This window comes from Globicephala melas, chromosome 11 (genome assembly GCF_963455315.2).
Source record: "Globicephala melas chromosome 11, mGloMel1.2, whole genome shotgun sequence".
NCBI lineage: Eukaryota > Metazoa > Chordata > Mammalia > Artiodactyla > Delphinidae > Globicephala > Globicephala melas.
The window spans coordinates 56,726,626-56,745,401 of NC_083324.2; the positions used below are offsets into that span (position 1 = coordinate 56,726,626).

At 42.0% G+C, this 18,776-nt stretch overlaps 1 protein-coding gene across 2 annotated transcripts in view; it reads left to right on the forward strand.

Annotated features, from left to right (window-relative positions):
- The window catches only part of NEK10 (NIMA related kinase 10), a 313,705-nt gene that overhangs the window by 196,702 nt on the left and 98,227 nt on the right, over positions 1 to 18,776 (forward strand). For both annotated transcript variants that reach the window (XM_060307961.1, XM_060307962.1), the window contains one exon: positions 478 to 532. In XM_060307961.1, the coding sequence (XP_060163944.1) occupies positions 478 to 532 (55 nt within the window). The remainder of the gene's footprint in view (positions 1 to 477; positions 533 to 18,776) is intronic.

Below are 18,776 nucleotides of genomic sequence, written 5' to 3' on the forward strand. Positions count from 1 at the left end.
ATATTATGCAGTAAAAATATTTGTGCATTTAAACATATGTAGGAAATTCTAGAAGCAATTAATTACTAACTGAGATGAATTTTTAGATGATGGGATATTATGTATCCCCAGTAACAAGGGTGGGGAGGGTCAGTGGGGAAGTGATAAAGGAAAGTTGGACCCTTACACTTTCATGTGGTTACTTCTAGCTTTCTTGGTAAGGGATTTAGGATGATTATGACACAGATATTTTATGAACTTTTTAGCTACTAACAATGGAGTTTCTTTGTTTAGCACCTTTTCTTTGAGAAAAGACCTTCAAATAAACCTGTCAAGTAAATAGTAATATGCAATATTATATTTTGCTGATGCTATAATAAATGAAGACAGTCTTTACAGTAGGTACAATTGGTTAGATTTTTTTTAAACAAACAAATGAGAGAATAAATAAAAGATCTGCCACAGGAAAATGTTGTTATTTTTATTTTATTGTTTCAGTCACTTTAAAGAGAAGTTTTAGTGCTTCAGGAGGAGAAAGACAATCCCAAAAAAGGTATGTAGACATTGAGCTCCTAGAAATATTTTTAGACTCTGCAGAGCTGAGCTTTTGGTGGCTAAATTGATGCCTGATAACAGAAGTTATGTGGGCATGTGGTACCAGAGGCTATTGGAGCCCACCCTTCCAGAACTGATTGTACTTTACCAAGGAGTGTACTGAGAAGAGCACTAAGCTTGGGCCTGGGTTTTAGTCTGACTTTGTGATCCTCAGCCACTCAGTTAGTCTCTCTGAGCTCAAGGGTGGCCCAGGGAGGTAGGGCTTCATGAAATCATCTGGAGGTGTGGCTCCTTATACCTTGTTTTTCTACACCCCTGGGGTATAGGTCTTATGCTCATTGCAAACGTGGCAAATGTGGATCACATCACACCCACATCCAGCCAGCAGGAAGTGGGATGGGAAGTAGAGACATGCCCTTCATTTTATGGATATGACCCAGATGTTGTGTTCTTCCCTCCTGCTCACAGATCAGTGGCCACATCTAGCTGCAAGGGAGAATGAATATGTTTGGAGGATTCTGTTTTAAAAGAAGGAATTGTTATTTTGGAATGACTAGCAGTTTCTGCAATAGTTGTCTCTTGGGCTAAGAACTAAAATGAAACTCTTTGATTTGGCCTTTTGCAAGTCCCTGGTAACCTTCATAAGAGCTGTTCAATGGCCTTGGGTGAGGCTGGTGGTGGGAAGCCTGATCATGGTGGTTTTAGAAGTTACAGAGGCAGAGATGGAGAGCAATTGAAGAAAGGAGTGGGCTGACAGTGAGCTGGTAGGGAATGTTTGATGGAAAAGGGCCTTCTAGGATCAGGATGACTGTGGGGTGTGTGGACTGAGGAAAAGCAGCTGATGGAGAGGAGAGATTGAAGATGGTTCCCAGTCTCAGAGCAGCTTGGAGCTAGAGAGCAGGCCTGAAGGGATAGCCATCAACTGTGTCTGAAGAAAGAGAGGCAAAGATAAAATTAAGCTAGAGAGGCAGAGGAGAGGGATATTAGGGAATATTATACTTGGTGTTTTTGATTTTGGACACACAAAGCATTGAGCGGTAGCTTGCAGTGAGCAGCGGCTGGAAGCAAGACCTTAGTTCCCTGACTGGGAATCGAACCCTGGTCACCTGGGTGGAAACCAGGAATCTTAACCGCTAGACCACAGGGACAGCAGCTAGAGTCTAAATCCCCAGTCCTTGTCTGCCTTGTAAGGAGGAAACTGACAAGGAGACAGTTGGTATAGAAGAAAGTAAAGTGTTTACTAGAAAAGCAGAGTAGATGCGGAAAGACACACTGGTGAACTCAGCAAGAGAGTTGCAGAAGTCCCGCCTTTGGGAAGTTTAAATCCTTTATAAGGGGGCAGTCTTCTGGGCCTTTGTCTTCTTGGCCAGTCGACTTGCTTTGACCCCATGGCTAATTTATCTCAGGACCCTCCCCTCCGTATGCACACACACCTCAGTCAAGATGGATTTCATCACAAGGGTGTCTGGGAGGGAAAACAGCAAGACATTATGGTCTGGCCTCCCCTGCCTTTTTGACCCCATGGAGCCTTCCTGCATACCTGTAGTGCTTTCCTTCTTCCAAGGATGGGAAATGTGTGACTTCTTGATCTTCTAACAGAGTTTAGCCCCTCTTTCTTCCTGCCATAAAATTGTCCAATGTCTAGTTATTTACCCTATTCCTGTTGTTTTTCCGTTTTTTTTTTTTTTACCTTTATTGGAGTATAACTGCTTTACAATGGTGTGTTAGTTTCTGCTTTATAACGAAGTGAATCAGTTATACATATACATATGTTCCCAGATCTCCTCCCTCCTGCATCTCCCTCCCTATCCCACCCCTCCAGGTGGTCAAAAAGCACCGAGCTGATATCCCTGTGCTATGCAGCTGCCTCCCACTAGCTATCTTACGCTTGGTAGTGTATATATGTCCATGCCACTCTAACGCCTCATCACAGCTTACCCTTCCAGCTCCCCAAACCCTCAAGTCCATTCTCTAGTAGGTCTGTGTCTTTATTCCCGTCTTACCCCTAGGTTCTTCATGAAATTTTTTTCCTTAAATTTAATATATATGTGTTAGCATACGTTACCTTTCTCTCTCTTTCTCAATTACTTCACTCTGTATGACAGACTCCAGGTCCATCAACCTCATTACAAATAGCTCAATTTCGTTTTGTTTTATGGCTGAGTAATAATCCATTGTATATATGTGCCACATCTTCTTTATCCATTCATCTGATGATGGACACTTAGGTTGTTTCCATCTCTGGGCTATTGTAAATAGAGCTGCAATGAACATTTTGGTACATGACTCCTTTTGAATTATGGTTTTCTCAGGGTATTGCTGGGTCATATACTAGTTCTATTTGTAGTTCTTTAAGAAACCTCCATACTGTTCTCCATAGTGGCTGTTCCAATTCACATTCCCACCAGCAGTGTAAGAGTGTTCCCTTTTCTCCACACCCTCTCCAGCATTTATTATTTGTAGACTTTTTGATGATGGCCATTCTGACTGGTGTGAGATGATATCTCATTGTAGTTTTGATTTGCATTTCTCTAATGATTAATGATGTTGAGCATTCTTTCATGTGTTTGTTGGCAGTCTGTATACCTTCTTTGGAGAAATGTCTATTTAGGTCTTCTGCCCATTTTTGAATTGGGTTGTTTCTTTACTTGTTATTGAGCTGCATGAACTGCTTATAAATTTTAGAGATTAATCCTTTGTCAGTTGCTTCATTTGCAAATATTTTCTCCCATTCTGAGGGTTGTCTTTTGGTCTTGTTTATGGTATCCTTTGCTGTGCAAAAGCTTTGAAGCTTCATTAGGTCCCATTTGTTTATTTTTGTTTTTATTTCCATTTCTCTAGGAGGTGGGTCAAAAAGGACGTTGCTGTGATTTATGTCATAGAGTGTCCTGCCTATGTTTTCCTCTAAGAGTTTGATAGTTTCTGGCCTTACATTTAGGTCTTTAATCCATCTTGAGCTTATTTTTGTGTATGGTGCTAGGGAGTGATCTAATCTCATACTTTTACATGTAACTGTCCAGTTTTTCCGGCACCACTTATTGAAGAGGCTGTCCTATCTCCACTGTACATACTCCCTCCTTTACCAAAGATAAGGTGATCATACATGCGTGGGTTTATCTCTGGGCTTTCTATCCTGTTCCATGGATCTATCTTTCTGTTTTTGTGCCAGTACCATACTGTCTTGATTACTGTAGCTTTGTAGTATAGTCTGAAGTCAGGGAACCAGATTCCTCCATCTCCATTTTTCGTTCTCAAGATTGCTTTGGCTACTCGGGGTCTTTTGTGTTTCCATACAAATTGTGAAATTTTTTTTCTAGTTCTGTGAAAAATGCCAGTGGGAGTTTGATAGGGATTGCATTGAATCTGTAGATTGCTTTGGGTAGTAGAGTCATTTTCACAATGTTGATTCTTCCAATCCAAGAACATGGTATATCTCTCCATCTATTTGTATCATCTTTAATTTCTTTCATCAGTGTCTTATAATTTTCTGCATACAGGTCTTTTTTCTCCTTAGGTAGGTTTATTCCTAGATATTTTATTCTTTTTGTTGCAATGGTAAATGGGAGTGTTTTCTTGATTTAATTTTCATATTTTTTATCATTAGTGTAAAGGAATGCCAGAGATTTCTGTACATTAATTTTGTATCCTGCTACTTTACCAAATTCATTGTTTAGCTCTAGTAGTTTTCTGTTAGCACCTTTCGGATTCTCTATGTATAGTATCATGTCATCTGCAAATAGTGACAGCTTTACTTCTTCTTTTCTGATTTAGATTCCTTTTATTTCCTTTTCTTCTCTGATTGCTGTGGCTAAAACTTCCAAAACTATGTTGAATAAGAGTGGTGAGAGTGGGCAACCTTGTCTTGTTCCTGATCTTAGTGGAAATGCTTTCAGTTTTTCACCATTGAAGATGATGTTGGCTGTGGGTTTCTCATTAATGGCCTTTATTATGTTGAGGAAAGTTCCCTCTATGCCTACTTTCTGCAGGGTTTTTATCATAAATTCGTGTTGAATTTTGTCCAAAGCTTTCTCTGCATCTATTGAGATGATCATATGGTTTTTCTACTTCAATTTGTTAACATGGTGTATCATGTTGATTGATTTGTGAATATTGAAGAATCCTTGCATTCCTGGAATAAACCCCACTTGATCATGGTGTATGATCCGTTTAATGTGCTGTTGGATTCTGTTTGCTAGTATTTTGTTGAGCATTTTTGCATCTATGTTCATCAGTGATATTGGCCTGTAATTTTCTTTCTTTGTGACATCCTTGTCTGGTTTTGGTATCAGGGTGATGGTGGCCTCATAGAATGAGTTTGGGAGTGTTCCTCCCTCTGCTATATTATGGAAGAGTTTGAGAAGGATAGGTGTTACCTCTTCTCTAAATGTTTGATAAAATTCGCCTGTGAAGCCATCTGGTCCTGGGCTTTTGTTTGTTGGAAGATTTTTAATCACAGTTTCAATTTCAGTGCTTGTGATTGGTCTGTTCATATTTTCTATTTCTTCCTGATTCAGTCTTGGCATGTTGTGCATTTCTAAGAATTTGTCCATTTCTTCCAGGTTGTCCATTTTATTGGCATAGAGTTGCTTGTAGTAATCTCTTATCATCTTTTGTATTTGTGCAGTGTCATTTGTTACTTCTCCTTTTTCATTTCTAATTCTATTGATTTGAGTTTTCTCTGGTTTTTTCTTGATGAGACTGGCTAATGGTTTATCAATTGTGTTTATCTTCTCAAAGAACCAGCTTTTAGTTTTATTTATCTGTGCTATCGTTTCCTTCATTTCTTTTTCATTTTTTTCTGATCTGATTTTTTTTTTTTCAGTACGCGGGCTTCTCACTGTTGTGGCCTCTCCCATTGTGGAGCACAGGCTCTGGACGCACAGGCTCAGTGGCCATGGCTCACGGGCCTAGCCACTCCACAGCATGCAGGATCTTCCCAGATCCGGGCAGGAACCCATGTCCCCCACGTGCGCAGGTGGACTCTTAACCACTGCGCCACCAGGGAAGCCCTGATCTGATTTTTATGATTTCTTTCCTTCTGCTAACTTTGGGTTTTTTTTATTCTTCTTTCTCTAATTGCTTTCAGTGCAAGGTTAGGTTGTTTATTTGAGATGCTTCCTGTTTCTTAAGGTAGGATTGTATTGCTATAAACTTCCCTCTTAGAACTGCTTTTGCTGCATTCCATAGATTTTGGGTCGTCGTGTCTCCATTGCCATTTGTTTTTAGGTATTTTTTGGTTTCCTCTTTGATTTCTTCAGTGATCACTTCGTTATTAAGTAGTGTATTGTTTAGCCTCCATGTGTTTGTATTTTGTACAGATCTTTCCCTGTAATTGATATCTAGTCTCATAGCGTTGTGGTCGGAAAAGGTACTTGATACAATTTCAATTTTCTTAAATTTACCAAGGGTTGATTTGTGACATGATCTATCCTGGAGAATGTTCTATGAGCACTAGAGAAAAATGTGTATTCTGTTGTTCTTGGATGGAATTTCCTATAAATATCAATTAAGTCCATCTTGTCTAATGTATCATTTAAAGCTTGTGTTTCCTTATTTATTTTCATTTGGCTGATCTCTCCATTGGTGAAAATGGGGTGTTAAAGTCCCCTACTATGAATGTGTTACTGTCAATTTCCCCTTTTATGGCTGTTAGTATTTGCCTTATGTATTGAGGTGCACCTATGTTGGGTGCATAAGTATTTACAATTGTTATATCTTCTTCTTGGATCGATCCCTTGACCATTATGTAGTGTCCTTCTTTGTCTCTTCTAATAGTCTTTATTTTAAAGTCTATCTGATATGAGACTTGCTACTCCAGCTTTCTTTTGGTTTCCATTTGCATGGAATACCTTTTTCCATCCCCTTTTAGCCTGTATGTGTGTCTAGGTCTGAAGTGGGTCTCTTGTAGACAGCATATATATGGGTCTTGTTTTTGTATCCATTCAGCCAAGCTGTATCTTTTGGTGGGAGCATTTAGTCCATTTACATTTAAGGTAATTATCAATATATATGTTCCTATTCCCATTTTCTTAGTTGTTTTAGGTTCGTTATTGTAGGTCTTTTCCTTCTGTTGTGTTTCTTGCCTAGAGAAGTTCCTTTAGCATTTGTTGTAAAGCTGGTTTTGTGGTGCTGAACTCTCTCAGCTTTTGCTTGTCTGTAAAGATTTTAATTTCTTCATCAAATCTGAATGAGATCCTTGCTGGGTAGAGTAATCTTGGTTGCAGGTTTTTCTCCTTCATCACCTTAAGTATGTCCTGCCAGTCCCTTTTGGCTTGCAGAGTTTCTGCTGAAAGATCAGCTGTTAACCTTATGGGGATTCCCTTGTGTGTTATTTGTTGTTTTTCCCTTGCTGCTTTTAATATGTTTTCTTTGTATTTAATTTTTGACAGTTTGATTAATATGTGTCTTGGCATGTTTCTCCTTGGATTTATCCTGTATGGGACTCTCTGTGCTTCCTGGACTTGATTAACTATTTCCTTTCCCATATTAGGGAACTTTTCAACTACAATCTCTTCAAATATTTTCTCAGTCCCTTTCTTTTTCTCTTCTTCTTCTGGAACCCCTATAATTCGAATGTTGGTGCATTTAATGTTGTCCCAGAGGTCTCTGAGACTGTCCTCAGTTCTTTTTATTCTTTTTTCTTTATTCTGCTCTGCAGTAGTTATTTCCACTATTTTATCTTCCAGGCCACTTATCCGTTCTTCTGCATCAGTTATTCTGCTATTGCTCCCATGTAGAGTATTTTTCATTTCATTTATTGTGTTGCTCATCATTGCTTGTTTCATCTTTAGTTCTTCTAGGTCCTTGTTAAATGTTTCTTGCATTTTCTCTATTCTATTTCCAAGATTTTTTTTGTGTGTGTGTGGTACACGGGCCTCTCACCACCGTGGCCTCTCCTGTTGTGGAGCACAGGCTACAGACGTGCAGGGCCAGCAGCCATGGCTCACGGACCCAGTCATTCTGCGGCACGTGGGATCCTCCCAGACCGGGGCACAAACCCGCATACCCCGCATCGGCAGGTGGACTCTCAACCACTGCGCCACCAGGGAAGCCCTATTTCCAAGATTTTGGATCATCTTTACTATCATTATTCTGAATTCTTTTTCCAGTTGACTGCCTATTTCCTCTTCATTTGTTAGGTCTGATGGGTTTTTTCTTGCTCCTTCATCTGCTGTGTGTTTTTCTGTCTTCTCATTTTGCTTATCTTACTGTGTTTGGCGTCTCCTTTTTGCAGGCTGCAGGTTCGTAGTTCCCGTTGTTTTTGGTGTCTCTCCCCAGTGGCTGAAGTTGGTTCAGTGGGTTGTGTAGGCTTCCTGGTGGAGGAGACTAGTGCCTGTGTTCTGGTGGATGAGGCTGGATCTTCTCTTTCTGGTGAGCAGGTCCACTGCCAGTGGTGTGTTTTGGGGTGTCTGTGGACTTATTATGATTTTGGGCAGCCTCTCTGCTAATGGGTGGGGTTGTGTGCCTCTCTTGCTAGTTGGTTGGCATAGGGTGTCCAGCACTGTAGCTTGCTGGTCATTGAGTGGAGCTGGGTCTTGGTGTTGAGATGGAGATCTCTGGGAGATTTTTGCCGTTTGAGATTATGTGGAGCTGAGAGGTCTCTTGTGGACCAGTGTCCTGAAGGTGGCTCTCCCACCTCAGAGGCACAGCACCGACTCCTGGCTGCAGCACCAAGAGCCTTTCATCCACACGGCTCAGAATAAAAGGGAGAAAAAGTAGGTAGAAAGAAAGACAGAAAGAAAGAAAGAAAGAAAGAAAGAAAGAAAGAAAGAAAGAAAAAGAAAGAAAGAAAGAAAGAAAGAAAGAAAGAAAGAAAAGAAAGAAGGAAGGAAAGAGAAAGAACGAATGAAAAAAAGAAAGAAAGAAGAAGAAAGAAGGAAGGAAACAATGGAGGGAGGGAGGGAGTAAGGAAGGAAGGACGGAAAAAAGGGAAGAAAGAAAGAAAGAAGATAAAATAAGATAAAATAAAGTAAGATAAAATTAAATAAAGTTATTAAAATAAAAAATAATTATTAAGAAAAAAAATTATTTTAAGAAAAAAAAAGAAAATGAACGAATACAACCCTAGACAAATGGTGGAAGCAAAGCTATACAGACAAAATCTCACACAGAATCATACACATACACACTCACAAAAAGAGGAAAAGGGGAAAAATTAATATATCTTGCTCCCAAATTCCACCTCCTCAATTTGGGATGATTTTTTGTCTATTCAGGTATTTCACAGATGCAGGGTACATCAAGTTGATTGTGGAGCCTTAATCCGCTGCTTCTGAGGCTACTGGGAGAGATTTCCCTTTCTCCTCTTTGTTCTCACAGCTCCCGGAGCTCAGCTCTGGATTTGGCCCCGCCCCTGCATGTAGGACACCGGAGGGCGTGGGTTCTTCACTCAGACAGCACGGGGTTAAAGGAGCAGCTGCTTCAGGGACTCTGGCTCACTCAGGCCGGGGGGAGGGAGGGGTACGGAGTGCAGGTGATCCTGTGGCAGCAGAGGCCGGCGTGATGTTGCACCAGCCTGAGGCGCACTGTGCGTTCTCTCGGGGAAGTTGTCCCAGGATCACGGGACCCTGGCAGTGGCGGGCTGCACAGGCTCCCCGGAAGGGGGGTGTGGATAGTGACCTGTTCTTGCACACAGGCTTCTTGGTGCCGGCAGCAGCAGCCTTAGCATCTCATGCACGTCTCTGGGGTCCGCGGTTCGTGACGTCTCTGGAGCTCCTTTAAGCAGCGCTCTTAATCCCCTCTCCTCGTGCACCAAGAAATAAAGAGGGAAGAAAAAGTCTCTTGCCTCTTCAGCAGGTCCAGACTTTTCCCTGGACTCCCTCCCGGCTAGCCATGGTGCACTAACTCCTTGCAGTCTGTGTTCATGCCACCATCCCAGTCCTCTCCCGGCATCTGACCAAAGTCAGAGCCTCAGCTCCCAGTCCTGCCCGCTCCAGCAGGGGAGCAGACAAGCCTCTCAGGCTGGTGAGTGCTGGTCGGCCCTGATCCTCTGTGCAGGAATCTCCCTGCTTTGCACCCCGCACCCCTGTTGCTGTGCTCTCCTCTGCGGCTCCGAACCTTTCCCCCTCCGCCACCCGCAGTCTCTGCCCGAGACGGGGCTTCCTCATGTGTGGAAACCTTTCCTCTTTCACAGCTCCCTCCCACTGGTGCAGGTCCCGTTCTTATCCTTTTGTCTCTGTTTATTCTTTTTGCTTTTGCCCTACCCAGGTACATGGGGACTTTCTTGCCTTTTGGGAGGTCTGAGGTCTTCTGCCAGTGTTCAGTAGGTGTTCTGTAGGAGTTGTTCCACGTGTAGATTTATTTCTGGTGTATCTGTTGGGAGGAAGGTGATCTCCACATCTTACTCTCCGCCATCTTCCCCTCGTCCTATTGTTTCTTATTTTGAAGTGTAGGTCTCAAAATGTAGACAGGAGGCTGGTCATAAATATGTAGCCCAGAGCCCATTTGTCTCTTGCCTCAGGAAATGTAAACAGGAGGCTGGTAGTGAATGTCTGGCCTGGAGCCCATCTTTTTTTGCACCAGGAAATACGAATAGGAGGCCGGTTGTAAATGTCTAGCCTGGAGCCCATCTACCTCCTGCCTCAGTTTCTGTTTATTAGATGATGTTCCAGCTCACTGTTGAGAGGACGGTCTAGTCTGAGGAGTGGGATCAACTGGTAAGAGCCAGCGTTGAGATGGCAGGGGACTGAGCAGGGACAGGCAGAGGGCTGCCAGCAGCTCTGAGTCTATGGAAGCAGTGCAGGCCAGGCCATGTGTAAGTGGGTGTGCTTTACCAGTCAGGCTTTGTGGATACAGGAAGAAACCTGACTCAGGCTGACTTATGCCACAGCGGGGTTCATTGGAAGGCTTTCAAGGACTCACATAATTAGGGAACTTGTAGAATCAACCTACGAAGGGATAGGAGCCAGGTCAGCCCCTGAAGTCTGTGGAGGAGGCACTCCTGGAAGACTTGTCAAGGCTCTAATGCGGGCCTGAATGAGCTCCCAGCTTGTTTGCTTTGTCTCTGTGTCCGCCTCTCTTAGGATCCAGTGTCCTGCAACAGAATTGGGTTGGCCTGGCTTGGATCAGGCCCTATTCCCTGCTGTGGAGAGGTCTGAGCCCCTTCACTGGCAGCCCCTTTGGGTCCCTCGGGGGCCTTGCCACAGGGAGCAGGTGTGGATGCCTAGCAGTCCAAATGGGACCACAATCACTGCTGGGTATGAGGGTGCCAGGAAGAGCATAAGGGAAATGAATTTCAGAATGAAGAACCTGCCTAGTGAAATCTTGAGGGCTTCAGTTAGGTGGCAAAGGAAGGGTCACATAGAAAATATTTTTTTTTGTTTTGTTTAGTCAAATACACAACATCACTGATAACTTTATCTTTTCCAAGTGAGGGTCAGGAAGGGTTAGGGTGGAGCCTTTTTACTTCCTAAATCTTTTCTGATGTCACTAGAAACAAAACCCAAGGAAACCTATCAGACTGCATAATATACCAGCAGGACCTCTCCCACTTCCAATCTCTGGATGCCCACCCCAACCCAGCAGCTCTGCTTCTACTTGCTGTAGACAAGGAAGCCACACACAGGAGCCTGGAACATGGGAGCTCTTGCCTGCTCAGCCCAAGAAGTGAGGGGACAGGTGTGGGAGATGTGAGCCTGGCCGTGGAGCTGGGGGTCTGAGCGGCACCATGGAGTGGGTATGTCCTCCTCAACTCTGGCACCAGAGCTTCTCTACCTTAACCACATCATGAGTTCAGTAGACTTTTGTGAGCTGGTCTGGAAATCTGTCCACTGCCTGCATGGGGAAATGTTCCATGTGTTCTTCTCAAATAACTAACAAGTGCTCTTTGGAATCTAACTACTCCCTTTTAAGGTTTGTGATTATTTATATTTTTAAGAACATTATCAAAAGGTTTTTCCTCTATGATTGGATGTTTTACTCAGTGATACAAAGTTGCATAAATATATAGAAGAGATGCAAAACAATTATTTTAATACAAAAATAAATTATGACATATGGGTGAACTCCCTAATTAAGAGAATTTTATATTAAGATGGAAATTTTCAATCAGGTGAATTTAGGAATCTTAGCATTGCCAAATAAATCTAGTCCTTTTTTCTAAAAGGATTCATGGAAAATTGGCTTGTTTGCAAGAGTTCAGCTATTTAAAAACAAAGGAAACATATGTATTAGAGCTTGAAATGCTTTTTAAAACCTAGTCATTATCTAAACATTTTTAGAAAATTGGGTAAACTAGAATAATCAGAAAAAGGAAGTTCAATTTGAATCTCATTGAAAGAGAGATAGTACAGAGTGGGCTTTAACTTGGGGTTAACGACCAAGTTAAACAGGCAGAAAATGGAAGATGGTCCAGACGTTGAGGTTGATGAATCAGCAGGAGCAGGCATAAGTAAACAGGTGAATAAGGTCTGAGCTAAAATAACATGTGCAAAGCTGTGCCATGTGTGGGACAGTGTGACATGCCATCAGGCAACACATTTTGGTTTAAGGCAAGCTCTCTTCTCTCAAGGAACTTACGATGGAGGGGAGACAAAGGCAGACTTAAGAAGAAAATAAATGACAAAAAGCCTATGATTCATACCAAATAAGAGGAGAGAAAATTAATAACTTTTTTTTTTCTTGATGAGTCTGGCTAATGGTTTATCAATTTTGTTTATCCTTTCAAAGAACCAGCTTTTAGTTTTATTGATCTTTGCTATCGTTTCCTTCATTTCTTTTGCATTTATTTCTGATCTGATTTTTATGATTTCTTTCCTCCTGCTAACTTTGGGGTTTTTTTATTCTTCTTTCTCTAATTGCTTTAGGTGCAAGGTTAGGTTGTTTATTCGAGATGTTTCCTGTTTCTTAAGGTAAGATTGTATTGCTATAAACTTCCCTCTTAGAACTGCTTTTGCTGCATCCCATAGATTTTGAGTCGTCGTGTCTCCATTGTCATTTGTTTCTAGGTATTTTTTGATTTCCCCTTTGATTTCTTCAGTGATCACTTCGTTATTAAGTAGTGTATTGTTTAGCCTCCATGTGTTTGTATTTTTTACAGATCTTCTCCTGTGATTGATATCGAGTCTCATAGCGTTGTGGTCGGAAAAGATACTTGATACAATTTCAATTTTCTTAAATTTACCAAGGCTTGATTTGTGACCCAAGATATGATCTATCCTGGAGAATGTTCCATGAGCACTTGAGAAAAATGTGTATTCTGTTGTTTTTGGATGGAATGTCCTATAAATATCAATTAACTCCATCTCATTTAATGTATCATTTAAAGCTTGTGTTTCCTTATTTATTTTCATTTTGGATGATCTGTCCATTGGTGAAAGTGGGGTGTTAAAGTCCCCTACTATGAATGTGTTACTGTCGATTTCCACTTTTATGGTTGTCAGTATTTGCCTTATGTATTGGGGTGCACCTATGTTGGGTGCATAAATATTTACAATTGTTATATCTTCCTCTTGGATCGATCCCTTGATCATTATGTAGTGTCCTTCTTTGTCTCTTCTAATAGTCTTTGTTTTAAAGTCTATTTTGTCTGATATGAGAATTGCTACTCCAGCTTTCTTTTGGTTTCCATTTGCATGAAATACCTTTTTCCATCCCCTTACTTTCAGTCTGTATGTGTCTCTAGGTCTGAAGTGGGTCTCTTGTAGACAGCAAATATATGGGTCTTGTTTTTGTATCCATTCAGCCAATCTGTGTCTTTTGGTGGGAGCATTTAGTCCATTTACATTTAAGATAATTATCGATACGTGTGTTCCCATTCCCATTTTCTTAATTGTTTTGGGTTTGTTATTGTAGGTCTTTTCCTTCTTTTGTGTTTCTTGCCTAGAGAAGTTCCTTTAGCAGTTGTTGTAGAGCTGGTTTGGTGGTGCTGAACTCTCTCAGCTTTTGCTTGTCTCTAAAGGTTTTAATTTCTCCATCAAATCTGAATGAGATCCTTGCTGGGTAGAGTAATCTTGGTTGCAGGTTTTTCTCCTTCATCACTTTCAATATGTCCTGCCACTCCCTTCTGGCTTGCAGAGTTTCTGCTGAAAGATCAGCTGTTAACCTTATGGGGATTCCCTTTTGTGTTATTTGTTGTTTTTCCCTTGCTGCTTTTAATATGTTTTCTTTGTATTTAATTTTTGACAGTTTGATTAATATGTGTCTTGGCATATTTCTCCTTGTATTTATCCTGTATGGGACTCTCTGTGCTTCCTGGACTTGATTAACTATTTCCTTTCCCATATTAGGGAAGTTTTCAACTATAATCTCTTCAAATATTTTCTCAGTCCCTTTCTTTTTCTCTTCTTCTTCTGGAACCCCTATAATTCAAATGTTGGTACGTTTAATGTTGTCCCAGAGGTCTCTGAGACTGTCCTCAGTTCTTTTCATTCTTTTTTCTTTATTCTGCTCTGCAGTAGTTATTTCCACTATTTTATCTTCCAGGTCACTTATCCGTTCTTCTGCCTCAGTTATTCTGCTATTGATCCCATCTAGAGTACTTTTAATTTCATTTATTGTGTTGTTCATCGTTGCTTGTTTCATCTTTAGTTCTTCTAGGTCCTTGTTAACTGATTCTTGCATTTTGTCCATTCTATTGTCCATTCTATCTCCAAGATTTCGGATCAACCTTACTATCATTATTCTGAATTCTTTTTCAGGTAGACTGCCTATTTCCTCTTCATTTGTTAGGTCTGATGGGTTTTTATCTTGCTCCTTCATCTGCGGTGTGTTTTTCTGTCTTTTCATTTTGCTTATCTTACTGTGTTTCGGGTCTCCTTTTTTGCAGGCTGAAGGTTCGTAGTTCCTGTTGTTTTTTGTGTCTGTCCCCAGTGGCTTAGGTTGGTTCAGTGGGTTGTGTAGGCTTCCTGGTGGAGAGTACTAGTGCCTGTGTTCTGGTGGATGAGGCTAGATCTTGTCTTTCTGGTGGGCAGGTCCACGTCTGGTGGTGTGTTTTGGGGTGTCTGTAGACTTATTATGATTTTGGGCCGCCTCTCTGCTAATGGGTGGGGTTGTGTTCCTGTCTTGCTAGTTGTTTGGCATAGGATGTCCAGCACTGTAGCTTGCTGGTCGTTGAGTGAAGCTGGGTGCTGGCGTTGAGATGGAGATCTCTCGGAAATTTTTGCTGTTTGATATTATGTGCAGCTGGGAGGTCTCTTGTGGATCAGTGTCCTGAAGTTGGCTCTCCCACCTCAGAGGCACAGCACTGACTCCTGGCTGCAGCACCAAGAGCCTTTCATCCACAGGGCTCCTTAATTTGGGATGATTGGTTGTCTATTCAGGTATTCCACAGATGCAGGGTATATCAAGTTGATTGTGGAGCTTTAATCCGCTGCTTCTGAGGCTGCTGGGAGAGATTTCCCTTTCTCTTCTTTTTTCTCACAGCTCCCAGGGGCTCAGCTTTGGATTTAGCCCCGCCTGTGCGTGTAGGTCGCCGGAGGGCGTCTGTTCTTTGCTCAGACAGAACGGGGTTAAAGGAGCCGCTGATTCGGAGGCTCTGGCTCACTCAGGCCCGGGGGGTAGGGAGGGGCACGGAGTGTGGGGCGGGCCTGCGGTGGCAGAGGCCGGCGAGACGTTGCAGCCTGAGGCGCGCCTGTGCGTTCTCCCGGGGGAGTTGTCCCTGGATCCCGGGACCCTGGCAGTGGCGGGCTGCACAGGCTCCCCGGAAGGGCGTGTGGCTAGTGACCTGTGTTCGCACACAGGCCTCCCGGTGGCGGCAGCAGCGGCCCTAGCGTCTCATGTCTGTCTCTGGGCTCCGCACTTTTAGCCGCGGCTCGCGCCCGTCCCTGGAGCTCTCTCAAGCAGCGTTCTTAATCCCCTCTCCTCGTGCACCAGGAAACAAAGAGGGACGTAAAAGTCTCTTGCCTCTTCGGCAGTTCCAGACTTCTCCCCGGACTCTCTCTCGGCCAGCCGCGGTGCACTAACGCCCTGCAGGCTGTGTTCACGCCGCCAACCTCAGTCCTCTCCCAGCGCTCCGACAAAAGCCGGAGCCTCAGCTCCCAGTCCCGCCCGCCCCGGCGGGCGAGCAGACAAGCCTCTCGGCTGGCGAGTTCCGGTCGGCCCGATCCTCTGCGCTGGAATCTGTCCGCTTTGCCCTCCGCAACCCTGTTGCTGTGCTCTCCTCCGCGGCTCCCAAGCTCCCCCACTCCGCCTCCCAAAGCCTCCACCCGCGAAGGGGCTTCCTAGTGTGTGGGAAAATCAAGCCTGCAGATATTTTTGGCTATTTTGTGCCACATATTAAATGGTAGAAGAGTTACAATGAGACCCTGATTAGCTCTCCCAAGAGCTCCTTATTGGCTCCTAAAACAAGGGAGTTGGTCCCCAAAAGAAAAAGCCACAGAGGGGTGCTTACTTGATCTGAGCATGGTGTCCAGAGTTTAGAATTCAGACATGGTCCTGGCTCGTGGTACACAGAGAAAGCTTAAGGATAAACTCGTAACTTTGGTCATCTCAGATATCAGGAGCTAGATTTAAGCCAATTGCCTGCTAAAGATCCAAGGTACCTCCCTAGTAACTTGAGGTAGACTTTCTTGAGCAACTGGGCCAGGCAAATGTACAAAACATGAGCAAATGAAACTAGAAAGGGCAGCTTCTGCCTCCTCAGAGAGGTATTGAATTCTCAAGGCTGGTGAAAGGAAACATGATATTAGAACTGGAAGGCATCCTGGTGATGTGATCCAAGCCGTCCCGTCATCAGATGATAAAAAGTTTTTCAGGAATGTAATTACATTAATTAGTGGCAAGACCCAGAAAGAGTCTCCAACTCTTAGATGTCCACGTTCCTTTTATGAACTATTCAGCAGAATTCACTTGAAGCCAGAAAATAATTCCTTTGGGCTCCTTTTCTTGCCAAACTCCTCCCAGATCTCAGCCCTCCATCCCCAAATCACCAGAAGTCCTGAAAGCCAAACTCAAAGCTGAGATATTAGATCAGCAGAGAGTTCCCCATTCCTTGACTCTGGAAATGCAGCCTTTCACTCATTTGTAGCAGAGGTGCATCTCCAAATCTCCACTACCAGGTCTCCAGATATTAACTTTCTACCACCAGGATGTCATGTAGCAGCCATTCCAGGGCTCTCCTGGACCCCTAGAAGACCTGGAGATGTCAGTGTAGCATTTTTAATATTACAGAAGTATCCCATGGGGAATTTCCAGTTGACCCACATTCCCTAACAAACTGCAAGTATATTCACTAAGGATAATTTGCTTTTAGTTATGCCTTTGGTTTACTAGAATAGAGATTTGATTTTACATCTTTATTCTTTGCATGTAATTGAAGAGTCATAAATAAGAGTGTCACTTGGGATACTCCTCCAGATGTTTATTAATCTGAGTGGTCACCAAGTAGCTGCTTTAACTTCAATTGCTCATACTCTCTCAAGGGCTAACTAGTTAGCTGTCCTGAAGATACAGAAGCATGAGATAACTAAATCTGACTTACATTTAAGTTTCATTTAGTAAGTAACAAAAGGCAGATGAAAGTTAATTTTGTATTTTCATATATTGTTGTTAATGAATGCACACACAGATCTTGTGGTGGTCTATATGAATAACTTTGTTGAATAAGAATGTGAGAAATTATTTTGTTCTAAGAGCTTCAGTGATGTATAATTCACACAAAGTAAATTACACCTATTTAAAGTGTGAGATTTGATTTTTTGAGTATGCATATCCCTGTGAAAACACAATTAAGAGAGTGGACGTATCCATCCAGAAGTGTCCTTGTGACCAGTTGTGCCCCTCACTCCTGCTCCTCACTCCCACCCCAGGCAATCACTGATCTGCTTGCTGCACTGTAGATTAGTTTGCATTCTAGAATTTAATATGAATGGGACTAAATAGGACCTACTCTCATTTGTCTGGACTTGCTTCCAGTTGGCAAAATTAATTTCAGCATAATTAATTTGAAATCTGTCTATATTGTTTTATGTATCAATAGTTCATTCCTTTTTATTGTTAAGTAGTATACCATTGTATGGATATGCCATGGGCTGTTTATCCATTTATCTATTAATTGACATTTGAGTTCCACTGTTTGGCTGTTACAAATAAAGCTGTGATGAACATTTGTGTCTGTATGGACACATACTCCTTTCCTTTGGGGTAAGTGCCTATAAGTGAAATGGGTGGGTCATATGATAGGTGTATGCTTAACTTTTTGAGAAACTGCCAAACTGTTTTCTAGAATGGTTGTATAATTTTTCCATTCCCAGTTTGAGAGATTTGAACTCACATGTTGAAGTTAATTATAGTATTTGTGGAAATCATCTTTTATTTTGATGTTTGCATCCCTGAAATCATAAGGAGTAAGAGGGAAAATGGAATTGACTTTTCATGGTCAAACTCTCACAAAATATTATCTACTTTGAAATAATCATATGAAATAAATATCCTTATTGTTGATGTTTGTTTGATGTTTTGTGCACATTGACAGAGTTAACCAAAAGCTGAGGTAATGTCTGTGTCAAGAAAAAAGCAATTAAAAATTCAATAATTAGAACTTTCTTTGAAATTTCCAACTTTAATCATTTTCAATTATCTAAGTGATGTAAAAATCTCCTGCCTCCATTACTAATTGCTGGGAGAAAATTACAAATAGGCTTGGCCTTACCAGTTTCTGTCTGGGTTTTATATTCTCACTCAGTTGATATATATGTTGATAGTTCTAATTCAATAAATCATAGCATTTTATTTCAGTTTACAAATAAATTGTCCTGTATAATGGAATTTGGTAATACACACAGGAGCTTCAGCCTCTTTGTCACATACACTAAAGTCCCTGTAAGCTTTGGTTATTGTATTATGACCTTCTATAAAATCCATTGATTCATCAATTAATATTTATTACTGTGTGATGGCATATACCAGACTATGCCTGGTCCATCTTTGCATTTCCCAGGGCACAGTGTATTGCACATAGGTGCCAGTCCACAAATATTTGTCAATTAATAGTTGAATGACTGTTTTAGCATAAATTCTGTATCTCTCTATGTAATTGGACTAAAACCTCACCTGCTGGCTTGAACCTACAGCCTTTGCCACAGTCAACAGCTTAAGCTCTTTTAAGACCATGTTGCTCAGGCAGTAAGATTTTGCCATGCATCCTTGCATCCTGTTGCCAAGGCAACAGTGTACAGTTGACAGGCTGGTTTTAGACATCAGATGTTTGCAGTATCAGAGATGCCTGTGGTTCACAGCTTCTTTGATGAATCAATGTATGCATAATTGTATTCAAGGATGTGTGCCTGACTCTAGTCTTTGTGTAT